The sequence below is a fragment of the Nuphar pumila genome, chromosome 15, assembly GCF_984573655.1.
Source record: "Nuphar pumila chromosome 15, dmNupPumi1.hap1.1, whole genome shotgun sequence".
In the NCBI taxonomy this organism is placed as follows: Eukaryota; Viridiplantae; Streptophyta; class Magnoliopsida; order Nymphaeales; family Nymphaeaceae; genus Nuphar; species Nuphar pumila.
Window position 1 is genome coordinate 35,075,772 of NC_143263.1, and position 23,117 is coordinate 35,098,888.

Sequence of the window (23,117 nt, forward strand, 5' to 3'; positions counted from 1 at the left end):
TGGCTAGTGATCAGCGATGGAGTGCTGACTCATGACCCCACACCTGCTATGGTTCTGCAGTTTTTTCCAGTCCATATTCTCATCTAAAATGGCCGGCAACGGTCTTCGCTGCGTGCCCTGAATTTCTTGTAATTCTGGGGCTTGACAACTCATCGCCCTAAGCTTTATTTCTTATTTTAATAAAAAATTGAATTTACTTTGTCCTAAAAAAGACAATGTTTTACCATTCTTGTTTACTGATTGGAAGTTTCTCATGTCAAATTCAAAGGAGAAGGATTTGGCAAATGCTTCCTCTATGTGAAAGAAACCAAAATAAAGAGAAGAAAAAAACGTGGACTGCCTCTTTATTTTAACGAATCTGTTGGTTCCTCTTTTCCAAACAAGTTAGATGACAGTCCACATCAACCATTCCTCTCTGACTGGCATCATTTCCCTCGGATTACCATTTTCCAAACAAGCCCTAAAGGAAATCCATGCATTTCTAATCTGATTGGGGGACGCAAGGGAGGGCTCTGATCAGAAATCTATGGATCTCGGATCTCAAATTCTACTGCATTCAAACACACTCCAGGAATGCCTAAAATTGGTTGGGGGATCTAGACTGTTTTAGACTAATCTGTTCAATCCTTGTCATAAAGTTGGGAAAGTTACAGATCCAGGTTTGCTTAAGGCACACCCTCCTAAAACACAAAAAGATCCAACTAACACACAGATAATGATCTGTAAATGGATTTCAGTACAAATACCAAGAATTCAGCCTCTTTTTTAATCCAAAACCACCTATTTGTTGGATCTGCATATGAGTCAGTGGAAGCCATCAATCAGTATCCAACCCTATGTCACAAAGGCACGGACACGAACCTACGAGTTCAAGACATGAGTTCACAACTTTTTCAAAAACTGGTGATGAGAAATACGGTTCTTTATTATTCAATTGATCTAAAAAATATTCATTTGACATTTTAATAGTTGAGTATTTATTATCGAATATACTATTAAAAAGTATTAAACAAAATAAAAAAAATAAAGAAAATAATGTTTATATGTGTCATTGGCGTGTCATGTGCCACGTGGTGGAACTAGACACAAGGACAAAAAAGATATGTCGCTGTGACATAGACCCAGTTTGGATCTCCAAATCCATTGGTGGATCTGGGTCTGATCCACGCAGGACTTGCAAATTGACAGGCCTGCTTGAACCACAATCCACAAATATGGTGGGCTCACATTCAACCAAGGGCAATCCAATCTTGATCAAGTTGGGTCCCAACTCCCAACCCTTCTTTGGTAAATGTCCTTTTAGAGCAAGCAGTGGCAACCCTGTAATTGTGTTAGGTCCAAACAAAAACCTGATGAGTGGGAGAAGCAAACCACTTGCCTTGCCTGTGGTGCAAGTATTTTCCATACTTTTTTCAGGCCTTTCTTTATTAAATAAAATAAAAAATAAAAAATGGTGGTTTCAATCCACAAGGATGTTTCAACCAAGTTATGGTAGTGCCCTTCCCCAAGGCAAAGACAAGTTAAGAAAAAATACCAAATGGAGATGAAAAGGAATGGAATAATAATCAATTCTCATATAGAAGAGAAGAAAGAAGTGTTCCAAAAAACCCACAAACCCATTCTTTGAAAACCATCAAATTTGCTTGTCCCTTAGCGGACTTGAAAACCACGTCAAATTTGGTTGGCTTTTATTCCCCACATCTACCCCCCCTCTCTCTGTCTATAGTATTTTTAGCGTTTCTTTTTTTTATTTCTCTCTCTCTCTGGATAGTATTTCTTGTTTTATTTTGCCTTCTCTCTCTTTGGTATTTCTTGTTTTATTTTGCCCCCTCTCTCTCTATAATATTTCTTGTTTTATTTTGCCTTCTCTCACATTGGTATTTCTTGTTTTATGTTGCCCTCTCTCTCTATAGCTGTGTATAAATGACTGGGAAAGTAAATGACATTAGCAATTTAAATAATTACCTCAAAAATACCATAATCTTCCCCAAATAATCTACCATCCTGCGATCTTCATCAGAGAGAGCACCAATCTCGCAAAGGTAAGCAAATCCTTTTTCTATTTCCTTGCACATGTTTACTTTTCATGCGTATATGTCAAATTAAGTTGGGTTTATTTTTTTTTCGTTTTTGTTGTTTGAATTATATTGTAACGGTTAATGGATTGTTTTTCCCTTTTCTTGAGGGGGCAAGGAGTGTTTTTTTTTTAAATTTTGGTTGGATTCAATAGCTGGAGAATGGATGTTTGTTTTGATTTTTATTAGTGAATATAGTTATTTCTATCAAAAATTTGTTATTGAATAATTAAATTTTCGATATATATTTTGTTGGTCACCAGGTGAGAAAGTGTGAGTTTATCAAAATTGGTTTTTGGCATCTGGGGTGTAGTTATCTTTTGATGGGCAATCCAATGTGAAGCATCTGTTTGGAGATGTGCCAGACTTTCTTTTTCTGCGTTCTCCTATTCATAATTGTGATTCTGAAACAATTTTTTGTTGGTATGGTTTTTTTTTTAATCAATGAGAATGCATTCTGATCCATATTGGTGATCATCAGAGTGTTAGGATCCAAGAATTTTCGAATTGTAGTGATGAAGGTGAAGAAAAAGAATCCTGGTGGTAGTGTGCAGAGGAAGGGGACTGAGGCTGTGGATGTTGGTATGACGCCTGAGCATGCTGTTGGGCTGCGGCGCACCCGCCCTACTACAAATTGGGTTCCTGGCAATTCGGTTGAACCGTTCAAGGTTGAATCCTTGACGAGAAAAACGATACATAAATCTTATGTTCGGATGAGACTGTCAGGAAGAAATGATCAGCTGAAGATGATCAGGAAGGTATACATTATTCGCTCCCAGATTCTTTGTTTTAATTGAGTTTCGGATTTTGCAAGGTCATTTTCTGTGTTATAGATCAAAATTGTGAACCAAATGATCATCAAATAATGATGGAAATGATTATGCTGCTGCTGATGATGGCTGTCTGTTGATTGTGAACGTGCTTAATTTCTATACAATTTGTTGAAAACTGCAAACCCTTTTGTTTTTTGCCTCTGTGAGAATGGATTTTATGCAGAAATGTAGAAAAGGTCAAAAGTTAAAAACATATAGTTACTAGAAACAAGCAGAGAAAAGATAAATAATGAAAAAGCTGTGGTTATGTTTTTGTCTTTTCATCTCTATTCTATAGAAAGAATTAAGGCAAGCAAAATTCCTTTTCCAGATACAATGTAATGGTTTACTGAATTTATGCATGAGATAAAAAAAAATCCCTCATATAAATTTCACTTGACGAGTTGATTTGGTAATGAGTGGCATCTTTCATTTTATGATTGCTAGGGGACACATCATTATCACGTATTTGCGTACATGTTCTTACTTGGATTCATCCATCATTAATTTGGAGCGTGGAATTTATGTACATATACGTGTATGGTGAAAATCCATGATGATATTTTATGGTTCTTTAATTTGCACGAATACACATGATGTTTCACGCACAGAAACACAACACACACTCAAATTACTTGACAATTGTTAAGTGGCTTTTGAGCTTTTCCTTTGCTAGAACTTATGTCATAGATGTAAGGAGATCAAGAAGTCTTCATACACCTCAATCAAGAGGCACAAATCACACCCACAAATGGTCCAAAGCACAAAAACCACTAACAGCTTATGAAGAACACAATCACAAAGTGCACATGCACAAGTCCACTATGGGACAATCCAAAAAGCACTAAGGTTTACATAAGCACAAGAGTGCATACAATATCAAAGGAGAGACAACACTTAAAAAATAATGAATTTATTCATCAAGGAGCTTCAAAGAAGCTTACAAATACAAGGGGCCTTGAGCCCTTATTTATAGACAAGAAGAGGCCAAGAGGGAGCCTCCAAAATAGACGTTGGGAGACTCCCAACGATCATATTTATGAGCGTTGGGAGGCTCCCAACGACTATATGGAGGCATATTACAATAATGCCCTTACACAAAGAGATAAAATATAAAAAATTGAAAAAAAGAAGAATAAAGAAAAAACTATTTTCTAACTTGTACAAAATGACCAAAATGCCTCCTGGTGGACAACCTAAATTACATAATTAATTATAGTTATATATACATATATCTTGAATATATATATATAAACTATATATGGAAATATACATATAACTTAACAGAAGATGCTTTGCAGCATGGTTACCAAAAGCTTCTACCTATCTTGTGAAGCTCGCTTCGGAAGCTAGAAATAAAGTGCTTCTGAAACTCGGATCCCTTATCATAGAAATCACACCACTAAGGACATCAGATTCTCAACATGAGAATTGAATTTTCACTAATATATGTATATAATTCACAAACTATCGTGGTATAAAACTCATGAGTCATACTATGAAACTTTGGGAGAGGGTGATTGAGTCTAGGTTGAGGAAGGTTGTCATGATATCGGAGAATCAATTTGGTTTTATGCCTGGAAGATCAACTATGGAAGCTATACATCTTCTTAGACAACTTATTGAAAGATATAGAGAGAGGAACAAAGATTTGCATATGGTTTTTATTGATTTAGAGAAGGCATACGATAGAGTACCTAGGGACGTTCTCTGGTGGACAATGATGAAGAAAGGTGTTTCTCTCAAGTACATTAGTATAATTAAAGATATGTATGAAAGAGTAGTAACCAATGTCCGCACTTGTAGAGGGGTGACAACCAATTTTTCGATAACGGTTGGGTTACATCAAGGATCTGCTTTAAGCCCTTTCCTATTTGCGATAGTGATGGATGAGCTTACGAGATCAATTCAAGAAAATGTACCGTGGTGTATGTTGTTTGCTGATGATATTGTTTTGATTGATGAGTCTAGAGCTGGGGTTAATGCTAAGTTAGAATTATGGAGACAGACATTGGAAGCTAGAGGTTTTAAGTTGAGTAAGAGTAAGACTGGATATATGGAATGTCGGTTTAGTAAGCAACGAAGTAGTGATGGGAGTGTAGTGAAGCTTGGTGAGCAAGATATACCGGTGAATGATTATTTCAAATATTTGGGATCCATCATTCAAAAGTATGGAGAAATTGAGGGAGATGTAAATCATAGGATAAAGGTTGGGTGGATGAAATGGAAAAGTGCTACTGGAGTGTTGTGCGATCGTAGAATGCCATTGCGGTTGAAGGGAAAGTTTTATAGGACGATTATTAGACCCGCTTTACTATATGGTACGGAATGTTGGGCTGCCAAGAGACATCATATTCAAAAAATGAGTGTAGCTGAGATGCGGATGCTTAGATGGATGTGTGGAAATACAATAAAAGATAAGATTCGGAACGAAGAGATACGTAAGAAGGTAGGTGTTGCACCCATTGAGAATAAGATGCGAGAGAATCGTTTACGGTGGTTTGGACATATTCGGCGAAGGCCTAATGATGCTCCAGTTAGAAGGTTGGAGAAATGGGAAAATATATTAGTTAAAAGAGGTAGGGGTAGGCCTAGGCCTAGGAAGACTTGGATGGAGATGATAGGAAAGGATATGAATGCTTTGAACCTCACCGAGGACATGGCGTTGGATAGAAATGATTGGAGGAAAAGGATTCATGTGGAAGACCCAAAATGAATTTCTTTTTTGGTTCATATCGCTGACCCCAATTGTTTTGGGATGAAGGCGTAGTTGTTGTTGTTGTTGTTGTTGTATATGTATATAATTCATGAGTTACGGTTCCTTTAATAACACTATCGTAGTTCACCTATTTTAATTAGACTGAAGAATATACCTTAAATAACAATATATTTTCTACAAATTTTTAAAATGTTATGCAACTGTAAAACTTCTTAAGTTACTTCTTAAATGCTTCCCATTAACTTTTCCCTTCCCGCTTCATATGTACTTATAAACCCCTCATTTCTCGCTTTTGTTTCTCGCATCACTTCTCGATTCCGCTTCCCTCCTTGGCAACTTTGCTTTATACCTTGAACAGTGTTGTGCGTGTCTACATTGAGCATTCATAAATTCTTTTTTATCATGTAAAATTACCTTGCATAGAATGCTTTAGGAATCCTCTCTTTTTTTCCTTTTGAAAGAACCATTAGACATTGTCTTGTTAATTCACATGATTATGAAATGCTCTAGTTACATATACTGGACTGCATAGGGATTTCTTTTAGAGCATTGATATCATTCTGACTGCCTGCTGTATGTGCAGTATGCTGAAAATCTTGACCATGACGAAGAGGGTGGGCTGTCAAGAACAAAGGTTTGCAAGAGGCACTTCTCATGGCAGATGAATACCAACTTGAAATTTCACCACAGCGATGGCCATGTCCTTGGCCAGAATCCTGCTGAGTTTCAGGAATCACATGTGGAGCCTTTTGCCTCTGGGATCACAAAGAAAAAGTGTAGACGTGTGCCTCCTTCACCCCATGTTGAAAATGCTGAGGGAACTGGCAGGAAAGTGAGAGAAACAGATAAAGTGGGTGGTCCAAAGGAACTGGTTTGGGGACAAATTTCTCAATTGTCAAAAAAGGTAGATGCAAAATACATGCATGCTTCCTTTAAAGAAAGAACATTTAGAAATTTTGAAATGGATGTTGAGCATCAGAAACAAATTGTTGACACCAGATGTCTATCTTCAAGAAGCCTGGATTGCAATGGAGCTAAGAGTAGTGACTGCTCTGTTGCTAGTTGTAGTTCTACTAGCTATCCCTCTTATAATCTACCTCACCAGTACAAAACATACCCTAGTCAAGATATGGATAGCTGTTTTGAAGATGCTGAGTCTTCATGTGCTTTTGGATATGGGAAAGAAGAGGAATTGGCTGCAGAAATCCATAAGTTAGAGTTGCATGCGTACCGTTCCACCATGGAAGCATTGTATGCTTCTGGTCCCTTAAGCTGGGAGCAGGAAGCATTGATGACAAACCTCCGGCTTAGCCTTCACATTTCAAATGATGAACATTTGCTGGAACTAAGGCAATTAGTTTCTCCACAAAATTTTTGACAACCTTCCATATCATTTGTTTGAACCGCAACTTGGTCGTTGCAGTAGAAATTCCCTGTAGGTTCTGTTTCTGGTCTGTAAATTTTCTTATTGGAAAATGCAATGTAAAATGAACAAAATTATCAGGTATGTATTCTTTCCGGCATTACTATATGCAAATGGCATAGCTAGTGAGTTACTGTGTCTTTCTAATCTGTATGTCATAAGCTTTTGAAGCAATGAAGTATGCTCATCAAGGGCTTCCTATCCTATATGTTTATTTATTATTGTTTTTTTTTTTATCATTTGCAATTTTCTCTCTTGTTCACTTCTCTGTGCTTCATTATTATGGGCTTTCTGATGTTTTTGTGGTAGCCTTTTGATATTAGAATGATGAGTCTCAGCCATCAGTTTTTTTCTCCTGCACAGAATGTTGTAATATAAATACACCAATGTAAGGAGTGCTGGCATATGATAACTATTTCTTGCTTCTTATCTAAAGGTTGCATAACACATCAAAATTTACCATAATATTGAAATTGTGGTTTTGAGTGTCTTTTCCAGTTCAATTCTTTCATGTTTGTTGTGGAAGTTGTGGTGGTTTAAAGTTCAAACATGTGCCCTTGTTGGACATGAGCTTCTGTTGAATGGTTGGGTTATCTTTATAGGGGATTAGCTGGTAATTTTGGCAGACTTTCTTTATAAATTCTCAACTGATCATGATATTGTTCACTGAAACCGTGTTCTGCAGTCTTTTCCTCAAAACGTCTCGATTAGTTCCTGATGTGATGGATACTCATTGATGCTTTCTTGCTTATTTGTCATTATTTATTCACATTTTAGGTTTTTGTGGTCAGACATGAACTCATGTGACTCTAAAAGCTAAGGTTACATGGTACTAATGTGGAACATGGAGACATGCCGTTCTCACATTCGTTTTCACATAGATGGATCACATATTAATAACTTGGCTGACTGGCTGGTTGTGGAAAAGCACTTCAAACTCTTGTTAGACTCACATGCTTTGTCTGCAGTACCATTTTGTTATTGGAAGGCATCCACCATATATAACTTTCTGGTTCACTTCTTCTAATTGTCTTATTTTGTCTGTTTTTTTCTAAATTTGGAACTTTGTTGATATGATGTACTTTCTCAAGGCACCAGAAGTTCAATGCTTTTAGTTCCGAATGGATGGAGAAATCAATCCTACTTGAAATATGGAGAAGTTTATCCAAGTTGAGTAATATGAAGATTTTCATTTTGTACAAATGTTGATCCTTCTCGTCCATTTCCAGGTTTGAAGTTTGAGGCATGTAAGTCTTTCTTCCAACGATCTGAAGATGATGGTAGTGCTTTATGACTTCTTTTACAGTCTATAATAGTATGGTTTTTACAGCCAATTTTATGAGATAAGGGAATAACATTTGAAGACTTGACCACAGATTGTTCCTTCTCATTCAGGTTGGCTTTGATCATTCTTTTATTGAAGCCTGAAACTGTTGAAGACCAGAAGTAACAAATCTGTGTGATACACAGGGAAGCTTAAAAGTTTCCCTGTTTCAATCTTTTTTTGTTCAACGTTCAAAAGCTGCACAAAATTGTCTAAAATTGACCCTTTTTTTCCTAGTATATATCTGTGTATAGTTTTTTGTTGTGAGAGTGTTTGATATCCATCTTTTTATATGTTCTCTACATAATCGGGCTGTATAAAAACATGGATCAGAGGAATCATGCCTTGCCAATAGATTCTTTTCCCTCTTGCTAAGTGGCAAGGAACGGATTTTGCCCTGTTCAGAAAGGTAGAATTTCTGGAAACAGTTTTGAGTACACATAGATTGGGGTGCATGGAATATGAGAAAAACCTGAAAAAATTGTGTGATTGATTTTGCAGATGCTAATAGGACTAGATTAATATTCTTACATTCATTGACATAACTAACATATACTCCCGGATTCGTTTACATGTATACCTTCAATATACTCATAATACGCTCATGTTTAACTTCCAGTTTTGTTTTCCAAAGTGTAGAGGCCTATACGCTTTGGTGGTCGCCCCTGGTTTGGAAGCGGCAAGAACGGTTCCCCTTCAATCTTTCTTCTTCCATAACTCCGTAAGAGTCTCGTGAAGAGAAGAAATCTTGGATTTATGGAGCAACATCATCCTCACTCCTAATTCGGGCCTTAGACCATTGAGGAACATAAAAAATTGTTTCCTTTTTAATTGTTCTTGTCTAAGGCATAAGTCTCCGATGGTTTCTGACTTAAGCTCTAAGACGACAAGTTCCCTCCAAAGAAGGGCCATCTCGTTGTAGTAGTCACAAATGGTTTTATCTCCTTGTTTTAATGTTGTCATTTTCTTATGGAGATTCCACCAATGAGCCATGTTTTTCATAATATACATGTCTCTTAAGATTTCTCATGCTTCCTTGGCCACTTTAAATTGGGCCACACTATCAAGAATGAAAGCGCCAACACTACTTACAATCTTGAAATTCAAGAACCTTTGCATTTCACCACTACATGTGTCTTCTTTCTAACTCAAGAGTGGCAATGATCTTTTCGTCAACTTCAAGAAACTTTACATTCCCATCTACAATCTTTGTGAATGAAAGTTGAGGCTCTGAACAATCTCCCTCGATGTACTTGATGAGGCCTTTGGATAGAACGTGAGTTTTCATAGTAGAGGCCCAAGTACGATAGTTGGAGCCATTTAATTTCATAGGCATGATGAACACAAACTCCTCCATAATGAGCAAGAAAGTTGATGAGAGAGAGAAAGAGATTTGATGAAGATTTGAGACTTTAGCATGTTCTCCAAGGCAAAGCTTGATCACCGCATAGGACACCACTAGAATCAAAAGCCTATTGGCTCTGATACCATGTAATAAAACAATAGATGTGCACACACACACAAGTTTACTAAGGGACATACACATAAACCACTAAGGGCTAGAAAGCAACACTCAAGAGCACACACAAGCCACACATAAAGGTAAAATATATATTTTTATTAACCCTTAAAATGCTCAAGAAAGCATGGTAGAGGGGAGGGGGTTCAACCCCTATATATACAAAATGAGAGAGAGAGAGAGAGATGTTAGGCTAGTTAGCCGTTGGGAATAGCCTAACAGCTATCAATAAGGACATAAATGCCCCTTAAAAAAGGCACAAAAAACAAAAACAAAAAAAAAACAAAAAAAGAAAATACATATAGTAAAATACATTCTAATATTTATATATATAAATATTTACATTAATATATATATATATATATATTTATTTATTTATTTATTTATTTACTTAGTCGGCCAATAGTGTGCTGGCTAAGGTTGTTGCAGCTGCGAAAAGATGAAAGGCCTTGATGTCATCTCATCAAGACAAAATGCACCTACATGAGGCACCTTGGGATTGGGTCCTTGAGAGTAACTGGCAGTTTGGAGGGACGGTTAGCAGTCCTATATGATTTCACATCAAGGGTGAAGATCAAGATAGCTAAATGATATAAGATTAGTTTCTGGAATGACATGGTGCACCTTGCTTGTGTTGTTATTTCCTAATGGTTATCGCATTGCAAAAAACAACACCCTGATATCTGGGCACTTGGGGAAGGCTGGAATACCTTACTCTTAAGAGACTTCAATAAAAACAGAATTTCATGAATGGATGAATATGTTGGGAATGTCTGTAATGAGATATTGCGGAAATATAAAGAGTGCATACAAGCACTTACAACAATGAATAAAAGAGGCAATATCACAAGTTCACAAAGGGACAATACAAGCACATGCCTTTAAGAAGACAACAATATAAAAAGCCTCTTATTGAGAAGAGAGAAAGCTCTCAAGAATAAGAAATATACAAGGGGTTCACCCCTATTTATACAAGAGGGAGAGGAGCAAAGGGATGGCCAAAAGGCCTCAAAAGGAGAGCCAAAAGGGGGCTCCCATAGAGTCGTTGGGAGCCCCCAACGGTCACATTTGTGACCGTTGGGGGCTCCAACGACTCTAAGGTTGGAGCCCCTTTTAACCCTCAAAAGAAATAAAAAAATAAGAAAATAAAATTACATTTTATCAAAAAACGAAAATAGTTGTTTTCTAAAACAATTATGTGAAATTACAAAAATACCCCTATCGGGTATTGATGTAATATACAGTATATATATATATATATATTAGATACATTTTAACACCCCCCCTCAAATTTTACGGAGAAATGACGAAAAGTTTGCCAAGAAGAAACATGAAGCGAGGAGTCGGAAGAGCTTTAGTGAAGAAGTCTGCCAACTGATATTCTGAAGTGACATATGAAAGAGCAATGGTTCCTCGTAAGAATTCGTCACGAACATAGTGGAAATCCATTTCGATATGTTTTGTACGCTCATGAAAAGTATGATTGCTCGCAATATAGATGACACTCTTGTTGTCGCAACATAGTTTTGAGGCTTCGGTAATATCAACTCCCATATCTTTAAGCAGACTGCGAAGCCATACAAGCTCCATTATCGTGGTTGCCATAGCCCGGTACTCAGTTTCAGTGGATGATAGTGAGACTTTCTGTTACTTCTTGCATCGCCAGGCAATCAAAGAGTCCCCTAAAAAGACACAAAAACCAGTAGTTGAGACTCGATCATTGGAATTACCTCCTCAATTGGCATCAGTATAAGCAACCAGATTCAAGGAAGAAGAGGAGGATAGAAATAGCCATTTATTGATGGTATTCCGAATGTAGCGGATGATTCGGAGAACAACACTCATATGCACAGTTGTAGGAGCATGCTGAAATTGGCTAACTGAGTGAACCGCATGAGTGATATCTGGTCTGGTGATGGTTAAATAGGTAAGAGACCCAATGAGTTGTCTGTAAGGTGTGGGATCTTCCAGAAGAACCCCATCCTTCAACCGTAATTTGGCATTAATAACCTCGGGAGTCTCTACTTTCTTGTCATCAGAAATCCTAGACTTAGAACATATATCTGTAGCAAGCTTCATCTGTGACAAAATATATCCTCTAGGAGAATATGCAACTTCAATTCCAAGAAAATATCTGAGAAAACCTAAATCAGACATATCAAAATTATTTTTTAACATAATTAACATCAATAATACTATTTTGATCATTCCCAGTGATAATCATATCATCAACATAAAGCAACAAAATTACGATACTAGAACCTGCATGTTTAACAAAAAGAGCAGTGTCAGTATAACAAGAGTGAAATCCTAACTTTATCATGATATCACTGAAACGATCATACCAAGCCTTAGGAGCTTGTTTAAGACCATACAATGCCTTCAAAAGCCGAAGTGTTTGACCTTGCTTAATATTAATTCCGGGTGGTGGATCCATGTAAACTTCTTCACTTAAACTTCCATTTAAAAAGGCATTTTTTACGTCAAGTTGATAAATATGCCATTTTTTGGTTAATGCGACAACTATTAATGTCTTGACACTGGTCATTCGAGCTACGGGAGCGAATGTTTCTTCATAATCAATGCCATATTCTTGAGAATATCCCTTAGCAACTAATCTAGCTTTATATCGTTCTAAGGAGCCATCGCTTTTAGTTTTAACTTTGAAGACCCAACGACAACCAATAGGTTTTTTGTGTGAGGGTAGATTAACTATTTCCCAAGTATTGACCTTTTTTAAAGCATTTAGTTCAACTTGCATTGCTTCAACCCAATGTGGTATAGATTTAGCTTGATTATAGTGAGCCGGTTCAAAATAAGAATGTAGGGTTATTAAACATGCTCGATAGTTGGGGGTTAAAGAATCATAGGATACAAACCTATTTGGGGGTATTGATATTCTAGAAGAATGCCTAACTTGTGGTCCCTCAGTGGATTCAGAAATTTGAGAGTATTTTTCGAGGGCACTAATAGGATTTTCTTGATTTCTTCTTGAGTAAACATTTATATTGGTATCACTATCATGAACATTTATATTTAGATCACTATCATTTGAGGGTGTTATGTCAAGAGGGGATACCTCACGTGTATCGTCTATGTTTTTAAGAAAATCTTCTTGTATGTCATCAATAAGATCATATACGAATATATAGTCAATTTCATTTGTTTCTTCTATTTTATCAAAACCGTTTTCTTCTTCTAGAAATGTTACATCTTTTGAAACATATAGTTTATCATTCTTAAAATCATAACATCTATACCTTTTTTTATTTTCACCATATCCTAGAAAAACACATTCAATTACTTTTGGAGATAACTTATCCCTTTTATGTAATAAGACAAAACATTTGCAACCAAAAATACGAAGACGTTTGAAATCGGGTGAAAATTTAAAGAGTTTTTCATAGGGAGAAGCATTTTTTAACTTAGAAGAGGACATTTTATTGATTAGATAGGTTGAGGTTAGAACGACTTCGGCCCAAAACTTCTTTGGAATATTCCTAGAAACAAGTAATGTTCTAGCGGTTTCTACAATGTGCCTATGTTTCCTTTCCACTAGGCCATTTTGTTGGGGAGTCCTAGGACATGACTTTTGATGGCAAATGCCATTTTGGGTCAAATAGTTTTGGAATTCGTGAGATAAGTATTCGCCACCGGAATCGGATCTTAAAATAAATATGTTATTTTGAAATTGATTTTGAACCTTTTTATGAAAATCTTTAAAGAAAGTAAATACTTCTGATTTATGACTAAGAAAATAAATCCAAACATACCGAGTAAAGTCATCAATAAACGTAACATAATATGAATAGCCCCCTTTAGACATAACCGGAGAAGGCCCCCAAACATCCGAATGCACCAATTCAAAAGGTCTTGATGAAAGAAAAGTTCTAGTTGGAAATGGAATAGACTTCATTTTTCCAAAAATGCAATATTTGCAATTAATTTCTTTTTCCTTACAAAATTTGTTTCCAAAAGGAAAGAGATACATTTTGGAATAACTTGGATGACCAAGTCTTTTATGCCAAGTTTCCATGTTTTTTTCTTGGACATAAGAACAAAAATAATTTGTAGGGAGATCGAGATGGTCCATATAATAGAGGTCTCCCTTTCTATGGCCTTGCCCAATCCGTTTCCCAGACCGAAGATCCTGCACAAAGCAACCATTAGATGAGAAAGATATTTCACATCCATGGTCGGCAATTTGAGAAACCAAAAATAGGTTTAAATTTAGTTTGGGAACAACTCTTACTTTTGGAACACAAAATTTTTGAGAATCTTTAAAAGAGCCAATACTTGAAATTTTTAAAAAGGTTTCATCGGTCGTAGAGACACAAGAGTCCTTTGAATTGGTGCAAACATCAATAAGTTCATTTTCATGAGGGGTCATATGAAAAGAAGCTCCGGAGTCAAGGATCCAAGAATACGTACCGGGTGATGATGTCGAGGCAATAGCCGCACCCGATGTGGAGGAAGAAACTTTAGTATTTGTTGGAGAGCCATAGATATTTGTCCAAGAGTTTCTTTGATGTCATTGTTCTTGCCTTCATCTTCTTTGGTGGTTTCTTCAAGAGAGGCCACCTTAGGCTTGAAGGTTCCAATAAGCTTTGGACAAGCGGGTTTAATGTGACCCGGCTTATTGCAATAATGACAAACAATCATCTTTCTTCCTCCATTGTAGTTTCCTTGTTTCCCAAAATGAGGAGGCTTATAGGTTCTAACATTGTTACCCGGTTTTGATACGGCAAGGACTTCATCAACATGCTTACTCATGCCAAGCCTTGTCTCCTCTTGAGTGCTTTCGGCAATAGCATCCTTAATAGGAGGAAAAATAGATCTATGGAGAAGTGAGGATCTCACTTGCTCAAATTCGGGACGTAGCCCAAAAAGGAATTGAAACAATCGCTCTTGTTCCATTTGTTTTTGCCTTAAATCAATATCTTTCATAGAAACCTATTTTGGCTCCAAAAGAGCCAATTCATCCCATAGTGGGTTTAGGGCACTATAATAGTCTTGAATGCTAGAATCACCTTGCTTGGTAGTTCTAATCTTTTCTTGCAAGAAGTATGCTCTCGCAAGATCCTTTTGGGTATACATACCCTTCATAAAGGATCAAGCCTCATTGGCTCTACGAAATTTAGCTATATTAGCACGTACCTTAAGCTCAACATTGTTCATAAACCACGAAAAGATTTTTGTGTGATTGTTTTCCCAATCTTTCACTTCTTTTTGATGATTTTCAATGGCCTTGAGGCGAGCATCTCCTTCAAGAGCCTTTTCTTGACCTTCTTCGTCCTTTGTAAGCATAAACTTAGGTTCTGGAACGGTACCCATGACAAAACCCCAAAGCTTCTTTCCTTTGAGATTATTTTCCATTGCCGATGCCCACATCATATAATTCTTTTCATTGAGCTTGAAAGATAGGTCAATCTTTGCCTCCATGATGTTGCCAAGAAGTGAGAAGATATTCACTAAATATGAGATACACGAACCACACCTTTCCTTCAAGAATCGAGTGGCTCTGATACCATGTAATGAGATATTGCGTATATATAAAGAGTGCATACAAGCACTTACAACAATGAATAAAAGAGACAATATGTCCACAAAGGGACAATACAAGCACAAACCTTTAAGAAGGCAACAATATAAAAAGCCTCTTATTGAGAAGAGAGAAAGCTCTCAAGAATGAGAAATATACAAGGGGTTCACCCCTATTTATACAAGAGGGAGAGGAGCAAAGGGATGGCCAAAAGGCCTCAAAAGGAGAGCCAAAAGGGGGCTCCCATAGAGTCGTTGGGAGCCCCCAACGGTCACATTTTTCTACTATTCACTACAACATTCAAATGGATATCCATGCTTGTGCCTAAGGAAATGGCCGAACCCAGACATCACTTGGGTTGGCCCTTCTAGGATTGGAAGTATCTCTTAAACTAATCTTGATGATTCTCTTGTAATGTTCATAACCACTTGTCACCTTTGTTTTCTGTTTTAGTAAAACCTTTATTTCTTCTTGAAAAAAAAACTCACGTCTATACTTTAAATAAAAAATTCAGTGTAACCTTTTTTTTGCCTTCCATGATTAATTAGCGATCTTAAGTTTCAATTTCCAGGTAAAACTTTGTTTTTTAGTTGGTTGTTCTATGGGAACTTGCTATTTGTGTCAGCTAGAACTTCGAATATTTTCTTGCTTAAGTAGGAATTTAAAAGTTTCTTAGTTGAATGTAATCAGTTCAATTGCATGTCAATAAAGTTGAGAAATTTTATTTGTTACTTTTCTCTCTGTTTTGAATTCAAGTTTGACATATGAGTTTACCTTTTCCTTGTAAATGCAAGGTCACCTTGTGGATGAAAGGCTCAAATTTAAGGAATATCCTCCAAATTCAGTCCGATAAAAAATGTGTGAGTTCCTAGTTTCCTTCTGAATTCAAAGTTGTCTTCTACACTTAATGCTATAATCATCAATGTACAAATGGCCATAGTGATGTGGTGTGTTGTAATACTGAAGCTCAAATGTGTATACTTGAATATATCCATATACAAAGAGTCAGATGTTGACGAACACAATATTTGATGCACCATCCAATCTATCTACTATTTAGTGCACGCATTGGCTTTCATCATAAAGTTTTTCTTGCATGCTTATGATGATTAGTATGCATTTTCCATATATTTGCTCATGTTACTTGTGTCCCAGGGGCAGAACAGACCAAATATTCACATGCTCTCATCTAGTAGTTTATTGTGTATGTGGTGGAAAGGGAACCATAGTCCCTTGCAAAATAAGAGTTTTTGAGATGTTTCCATCAAGCTTCAGGAATACCTAAAGGTTACTGAAGGGGACGCAATTCATTAGGATAATAACCTTGCCCTCTTAGGGATCTTTATTGCAAAAGGTTCTGATATTTGTTCATGAAAACTGCAACTACAGGTATCTTCTCCAACTCCTACCTATAAGATCATTCATTGTTCTTTCAATAATTTGTTCAAAAGATTCATGGTCAAGTTCATTATTAATATGCTGTCGATGCTCATTTTATTTTGACAATGAAATGATGCAGTTCTAGGAGGCCCGTCCGATTATCCTGTCTTTTTCCTACAGAACTTCCCTTAGTAAATGACTAATCTCAATTGGCTGTCAAAGTGGTCTATACTTGCATTTCAAATCTGACCTAGAAAGGCTGGCGTGGACCACCTAGTGGATCCAAGACACTGGATGATAAAAAAAAGGAATTCAAAGTGAATGGAACCTGGCCCTGGATTGGGGTGCTTAACCAGATCAGGTTTAGGTATCAGTCTTTAAAGGTTAAATCATGTGAAAACCTGCTTGGTTCCTATCTCCTTAGGGGGCACCAACAAATAAAGATTCTGTTGGATTTGATGAAATGAGAAATACAATAAATGACTTCGCTGATAATGACAAGTTTTCTTGGACTGGCCAGAAGAGCCCTCCAGAGTTACCTAGTTTTTCTTGTATCAGTTTCGATATGGTGGAATACAAACAGAGGAGAGAGGGTAGGCTGATTAAGAAAGAAAGAGCTGAGCACCACGAAGCAAAAAAGCTTAATCACTTTATTGTATTATGGTCATGTTATTGAAAACTCTAATTATGGCATTCTTGTTACCTTCGTAATCCCCACATCAGAAACATGTTATATATATATATATATATATATATATATATATATATAAGGGGAGATTGTTTTGACCAAATTTGACCTCATGGATGTGTTCAGTATAGTTAAATCAATAGGAATCAACCCTTGCATCATAGTTTTTTGACCTAAGAATAAGTTTTTTTAATGTTTGAAAATTTTGATATATATTATAGGCTGTTGATTTTTTAGCCCTTGTAAAATGTAACACATACATCAGAAAACATGATCCAAAGGTCACTTTATACTAAACTTAATATATATATCACATCTGGAGAGTCAGATGTGCAAAAAAGATGAAAAAAAAGAAAATATTACATTTTTTCTTTAGGGAGCTCCTTACCCATGAGGGTAGCAAACATTACCCCTACCTAGGCAGGAGGGAATGGACGGGTTTGATTTCTCAATTTACATGGCTTGCAGATGTGCCGTACAAATGTGATCTACAATGGTTTGCTTAGCGGAAATTGACTTTTGGATCATTAGAATATGACATGTGAGCAGGTTTTTATAAATCAATGATCCAAAATTTTCATAAATTTCAAAGCTCATAAAATCACACTTTTTAATTAGAAAAACATGACCAAACGTAGCAAATCTGCTAGGTCTGATTTGGAAAACATGACTTAAAACATTGAAAATCATCACTGTTCACACCATATGGATGGTTGGAGGAACCAAGTCGTAACTGCTCCTGCTACACAAGAGGAGCCCCCGTTGGTCTCAACGCCAACTTAATAAAGCTTTAAAAACACATTAACTGATGCCTTATTGGTCAAAAGGACGGGTTGGGCTCAAAGTTATGATCCAGGCAATTAATACTGTGGCAGTTGGATCCGGACTTGAATAAGGTCATGTTTGGAAACTAGCCATCGGAGTCAGCCGGAATGGAACTAGAGACTACCCAGTGCCAGAATTGTTTGGAACGGATGCAGTTGTAGGAAATAATGAAACTAGGGTAGTATTTGATGATTCCAATTCCATGTTTCAGCCAATTCACCTGAATCGTTGGCCAAACGATGCAGATCAGATTCCGATACTGACAACATTGGCCTCAACTTGCCACTTATCACTATGATAATTCTTACTATACCATCTGTAGCAGTATAATTAAAGGATAATTTGCTATCTTAATACCAAGAGGACCTGAACCTATCTACCCTATTAGGGTAGGGGGTCATGAACTAACCCAAACATTAAATATTCTCCATGAAACCTAGGTACTAGTCTACCAATTATTGGTCTCAATAAATGTATCATTAATGTCATCTATTTTTTACTTCCAGTGTGCATATAATTTAGATGTAGGCTTAGGGTTAGGCTTGGGGGTATAGTTTTAGGGCTTGGGTGGCAGCCTAGGTGGCTAGAAGGGTATGCATGCTACTTGTGTCTTGCGCCTTAAACTAGGGGAGCAAGTGGGTCGGATCCGTACCACATATCCCACTTGATCAATGTTACTGCGAGCTGAAACAGTCCATAAAATGGTGCCTATGATTGAAAACAAATGATGTTAATAGAATCGAATAAATAAATAGGTCTAGAAACCGTCCATAAATAGGTCTTTGTCTATTTCACATGAAATCTGATATATTTAACCCATTTCCTGTGGATTCAGTATCAGAGGGGGTCAAATCATATCCAGATCCGGAATACTACCATGTGTTCTAAGTCTAATTCAAATCTGAAAGAACCAGCCCCACTTATTGAAAATTGGATCCAGTGTAGTATCAGAGGGGATCAAATCATATCCGGATTTGGGCGTGTAACTCAACCCTTTTCTTTGTTTTTTGAATCATGAGCTTCCTTTTCTGTATTCTCTTCATCTCTAGGTGATTGCTTATCGCCCATACGAGTAATATTTTACTTCTAAAAAACATAATACCGAGATCTGAGTGGAATTCAAATATGAAACAACCAGACCCGCTCATTGAAAATTGGATCCCTGTTAACTCTGACCTAATCCATATCCAACCTGTTTGCAACCCCATCTAGAAATGCTGCTCAATTTCTTGGTACAATTTAGGGTTTGACTTCACACATAGTACTGAACGCATGTCTGGTTAATAAAGGATGGTTGCTAGCATTAGAAGCCTCACCATGTGCTAATAAAGGATGGTTGTCGGCATGGATTCTTCATGGTTTTGATGTTTGTCTACTTCATTGTCTTCAAGCCTTATCACAACTACATGGACTGCTATTTTCCAATTGAAACAAGTTAAAAAGTAAGACCACAGTAGTGAAAACTTATCTAAGCTAGTGGAATAGGGATTGTATTTAATGGGAGAACTTCAATGTTTCATTTGGTGGAACAAAAGTGATGACAAATAACTAGAGTGGTTGGGCTTCTCTCTCTCTCTCTCTAGAAGAAGAAGAATTCAATTATTTACATCAACCTTTCTAGGAGATCATTCAAAACTTGAGCTGTTAAGGGTTTAAGGAAGGCAAAAACAAGACGAGGTTTGGGGATCACTGTAACACTCATGTTTAAAAAAAAAAAGTTGGATCCAGGTTCGATCCGACTAGATCCAACCCGGATCCGGGTCCAGCTCCCCCCCCCTCCCCCCGCGTTCTATGCAACCCCGACCCCCCGCCGGCGCCTGAGTCTCCCGACTCCCATCCCTTTCTCATGTTCACTGGAGCCCTCCTTTTCATGTCGGACGCTAGCCTCCACAGGGGAACTCTCTCGTCCTCCTCCCGATCCCCCACCGACCCCCCCCCCCCCCCAGGTACGCTCTTTCCAAGGCAGGTTATATGTTCCCCCCCCCCCCCCGAACAGGGCAGTTAGCTACATCTCATGATCGGGGGTTCCAAAAAGCACCACGTATGTAAGCATGTGCGTCTCGTATCCCCATGTTTGTCAGCATTAATTAGCGTTGGAGTTTGATGCGATTGCAAAGACTTAAGTACCCTCTCCTCCATTGGTGCAAAAAAAAAATGACGGTTCTTGAAAAGGAGTGGTTGTAAAGACTTAAGTGCCCCGAAGATGATTATTTAAGACCTAGTCTCTGCACTGCAGGATTATCCGAGAAAGAAATCTCCCCTAGAGGAGGCCATGAACATCAACCCTCTCACTCTCTATCTCCCTTCTATTTCTGCTTCTGTGCACATCCATTAGAAGATCATACATTGCTCCATCAAGCACCGACTGACCTGTACATTGACTCTTGTGGAGCCTGATTCAGAGTTTTTACCCTTACAAGAGGAGGGTTTGGGGGCTCTTCCCAGTGTGGGTATCATCATTCAACTAAATGAGTTGTAGATCCTGATTCAGAGTTTTTACCCTTACAAGAGAGGGGTAAAACCTCATCTCACTCTCTCTCCCTTCTCTCTCTACTTCTGGGCACATTCAACAAACGATCCAACATTTCTCCATCAAACACCGACTGACCTGCACACTAACTGTAGCATCATTCAACTTGAAAAGTTGTGGAGTCTGATTCAAAGTTTTTACCCTTACAGAAAAGGGGGGTCTAAAGGCTCCTCCCAGCGTGGGTAGCATCATTCAACTTGATGAGTTGTGGAGTCTGATTCAAAGTTTTTACCCATTCATATTTTAAGGCATTAGATCTCATCTTTAAACATCCATGCATGTGCAGTTTGCTTTCATCATGTTCAGTTGCTTTCAAGATTATACTTTGAATTCTAGTGCATTTTAGATCTATTGATTTGTATGTAACCAGAGCTCATTTTAATCTGAGTTTTTTACTGCAACTTCATGCATATGTCTTAATGCTTTCCACCAAAAATCAGATCATTCTGAGTTTGTTTGACTCACTTTAAAAATAAAGATTCAAAACCTGTTATTTTGCACCGTCAGGATTTTAGCAGAATCAGGACCAACTTGCGAGAGTGATTTCTCCCTAACCAGAGATGACCTTTCCAATCCGTAAAAAGGGTTGTTTTCTAAATTGAATCTAGTTTGTTCATACCAAATTTCAGCGATTTATATCATGTTTTCATACCAGTTTCGGGTCAAAAACCATAACCCTGTCACCCTGTGTCATTTTAACGGCTCAGATTTTGATCCACTTTGTTTGAATTTTATTTTCCTAATGGGAGATCATTTTTCAATTCTGTAAAACGGGTTCTCTTCGTTTATGTGTCTAGTTCATCCCTGTAAATTTTCAGAATTTTTTATGGTCAATTACTATTTTATTTTGATTAAATACCAGAACCTTGTATCCAGATTTTATAAATATTCTGATTTTGGCCCCCATATCATGACTGTTGTAGCACTTCTTCAACAAATCGTTATTTGATTGACAATATTCTTCAGCAAATTGTTGTTATGATTTTTTTGAGTCTCTAATGAGTCCCTACTATGATTTGTAGTATTTTTGGGTCTCCAACGAGCCTCACAATGATTTATGGTGTTGTTCGGTCTTTTAACTATGATTTATAGTGCTTTGGGGTCTCAAACAAGCCCCACAACGATTTGTAGTGTTTTTCGGTCTTTTAACTATGATTTATAGTGTTTTCGGGTCTCTAACGAGACTCACAGTGATTTATAATGTTGCTGAACCTCGCTATAGCGATTTGTAGTGTTTCTCGCTAAACACTACAGCGATTTGTGATACAAATCGTTGTCCGAATCAGGACCAACTTGTCATGGCCATATCTTTCTAACCAGAGATCGGATTTCAAATCTGTAAAAAGTGGTGTCTTTGTTATGAAGTCTAGTTTATTCCTGTAAATTTTCAGTGATTTCTATGGTCATTTGATACCTCATTTTGATCTAAAACCAGACCCCTATCAGTCTGCCTTATTTGAATGACATAGGTTTTTATTTCATTTTGTAAGAGTCATATCTTCCCAACGGAAGATCATTTTCCAAATCCGTAAAAAGGGTTTTCTTCCTCTATGTGTCTAGTTTATATCTGAAAAGTTTTATAACTTTTTATGCTCATTTGATATTTCAAACCTGTTAAAAACCGAGACACATAGAGGAAGTTTCAAACTTTTTAAGTTTTATAACATTTTATAACATGTCTCCGTTTTTAACAGGTTTGAAATATCAAATGAGCATAAAAAGTTATAAAACTTTCCAGATATAAACTAGACACATAGAGGAAGAAAACCCTTTTTACGGATTTGGAAAATGATCTTCCATTGGGGAGATATGACTCTTACAAAATGAAATAAAAACCTATGTCACTCAAATAAGGCAGACTGATAGGGGTCTGGTTTTAGATCAAAATGAGGTATCAAATGACCATAGAAATCGCTGAAAATTTACAGGAATAAACTAGACTTCATAACAAAGACACCACTTTTTACAGATTTGAAATCCGATCTCTGGTTAGAAAGATATGGTCATGACAAGTTGGTCATGATTCGGACAACGATTTGTATCACAAATCGCTGTAGTGTTTAGCGAGAAACACTACAAATCGCTATAGCGAGGTTCAGCAACATTATAAATCGCTGTGATACAAATCGCTGTCCGAATCAGGACCAACTTGTTAGGGCCATATATCCCTAACCAGAGATTGGATTTTAAATCCGTAAAAAATGGTGTCTTCGTTATGAAGTCTAGTTTATTACTGTAAATTTTCAGAGATTTCTATGGTCATTTGATACCCCATTTGGA

General features: G+C 37.1%; 1 protein-coding gene across 3 annotated transcripts; it reads left to right on the top strand.

The window, feature by feature from the left end:
- The first annotated feature begins 1,858 nt into the window (after window positions 1-1,858).
- On the top strand, window positions 1,859-16,454 carry LOC149815109 (uncharacterized). Of its 3 annotated transcripts, XR_016427950.1 has the most exons (5): window positions 1,859-2,042; window positions 2,557-2,833; window positions 6,190-6,510; window positions 8,121-8,276; window positions 16,209-16,454. XR_016427950.1 is itself a non-coding variant. In XM_089989330.1 (4 exons), the coding sequence occupies exons 2-4, from the start codon at window positions 2,591-2,593 to the stop codon at window positions 7,834-7,836; spliced, it is 594 nt and encodes a 197-aa protein (XP_089845456.1). In that variant the 5' UTR covers window positions 1,859-2,042; window positions 2,557-2,590; the 3' UTR covers window positions 7,837-8,087. The 3 variants fall into 3 exon arrangements, 2 of the variants coding, with proteins under 2 accessions (XP_089845456.1, XP_089845455.1); XM_089989330.1 differs by lacking the exons at window positions 8,121-8,276; window positions 16,209-16,454 and adding an exon at window positions 7,807-8,087; XM_089989329.1 differs by lacking the exons at window positions 8,121-8,276; window positions 16,209-16,454 and having other exon boundaries at window positions 1,871-2,042; window positions 6,190-7,169.
- Window positions 16,455-23,117: the final 6,663 nt, after the last annotated feature.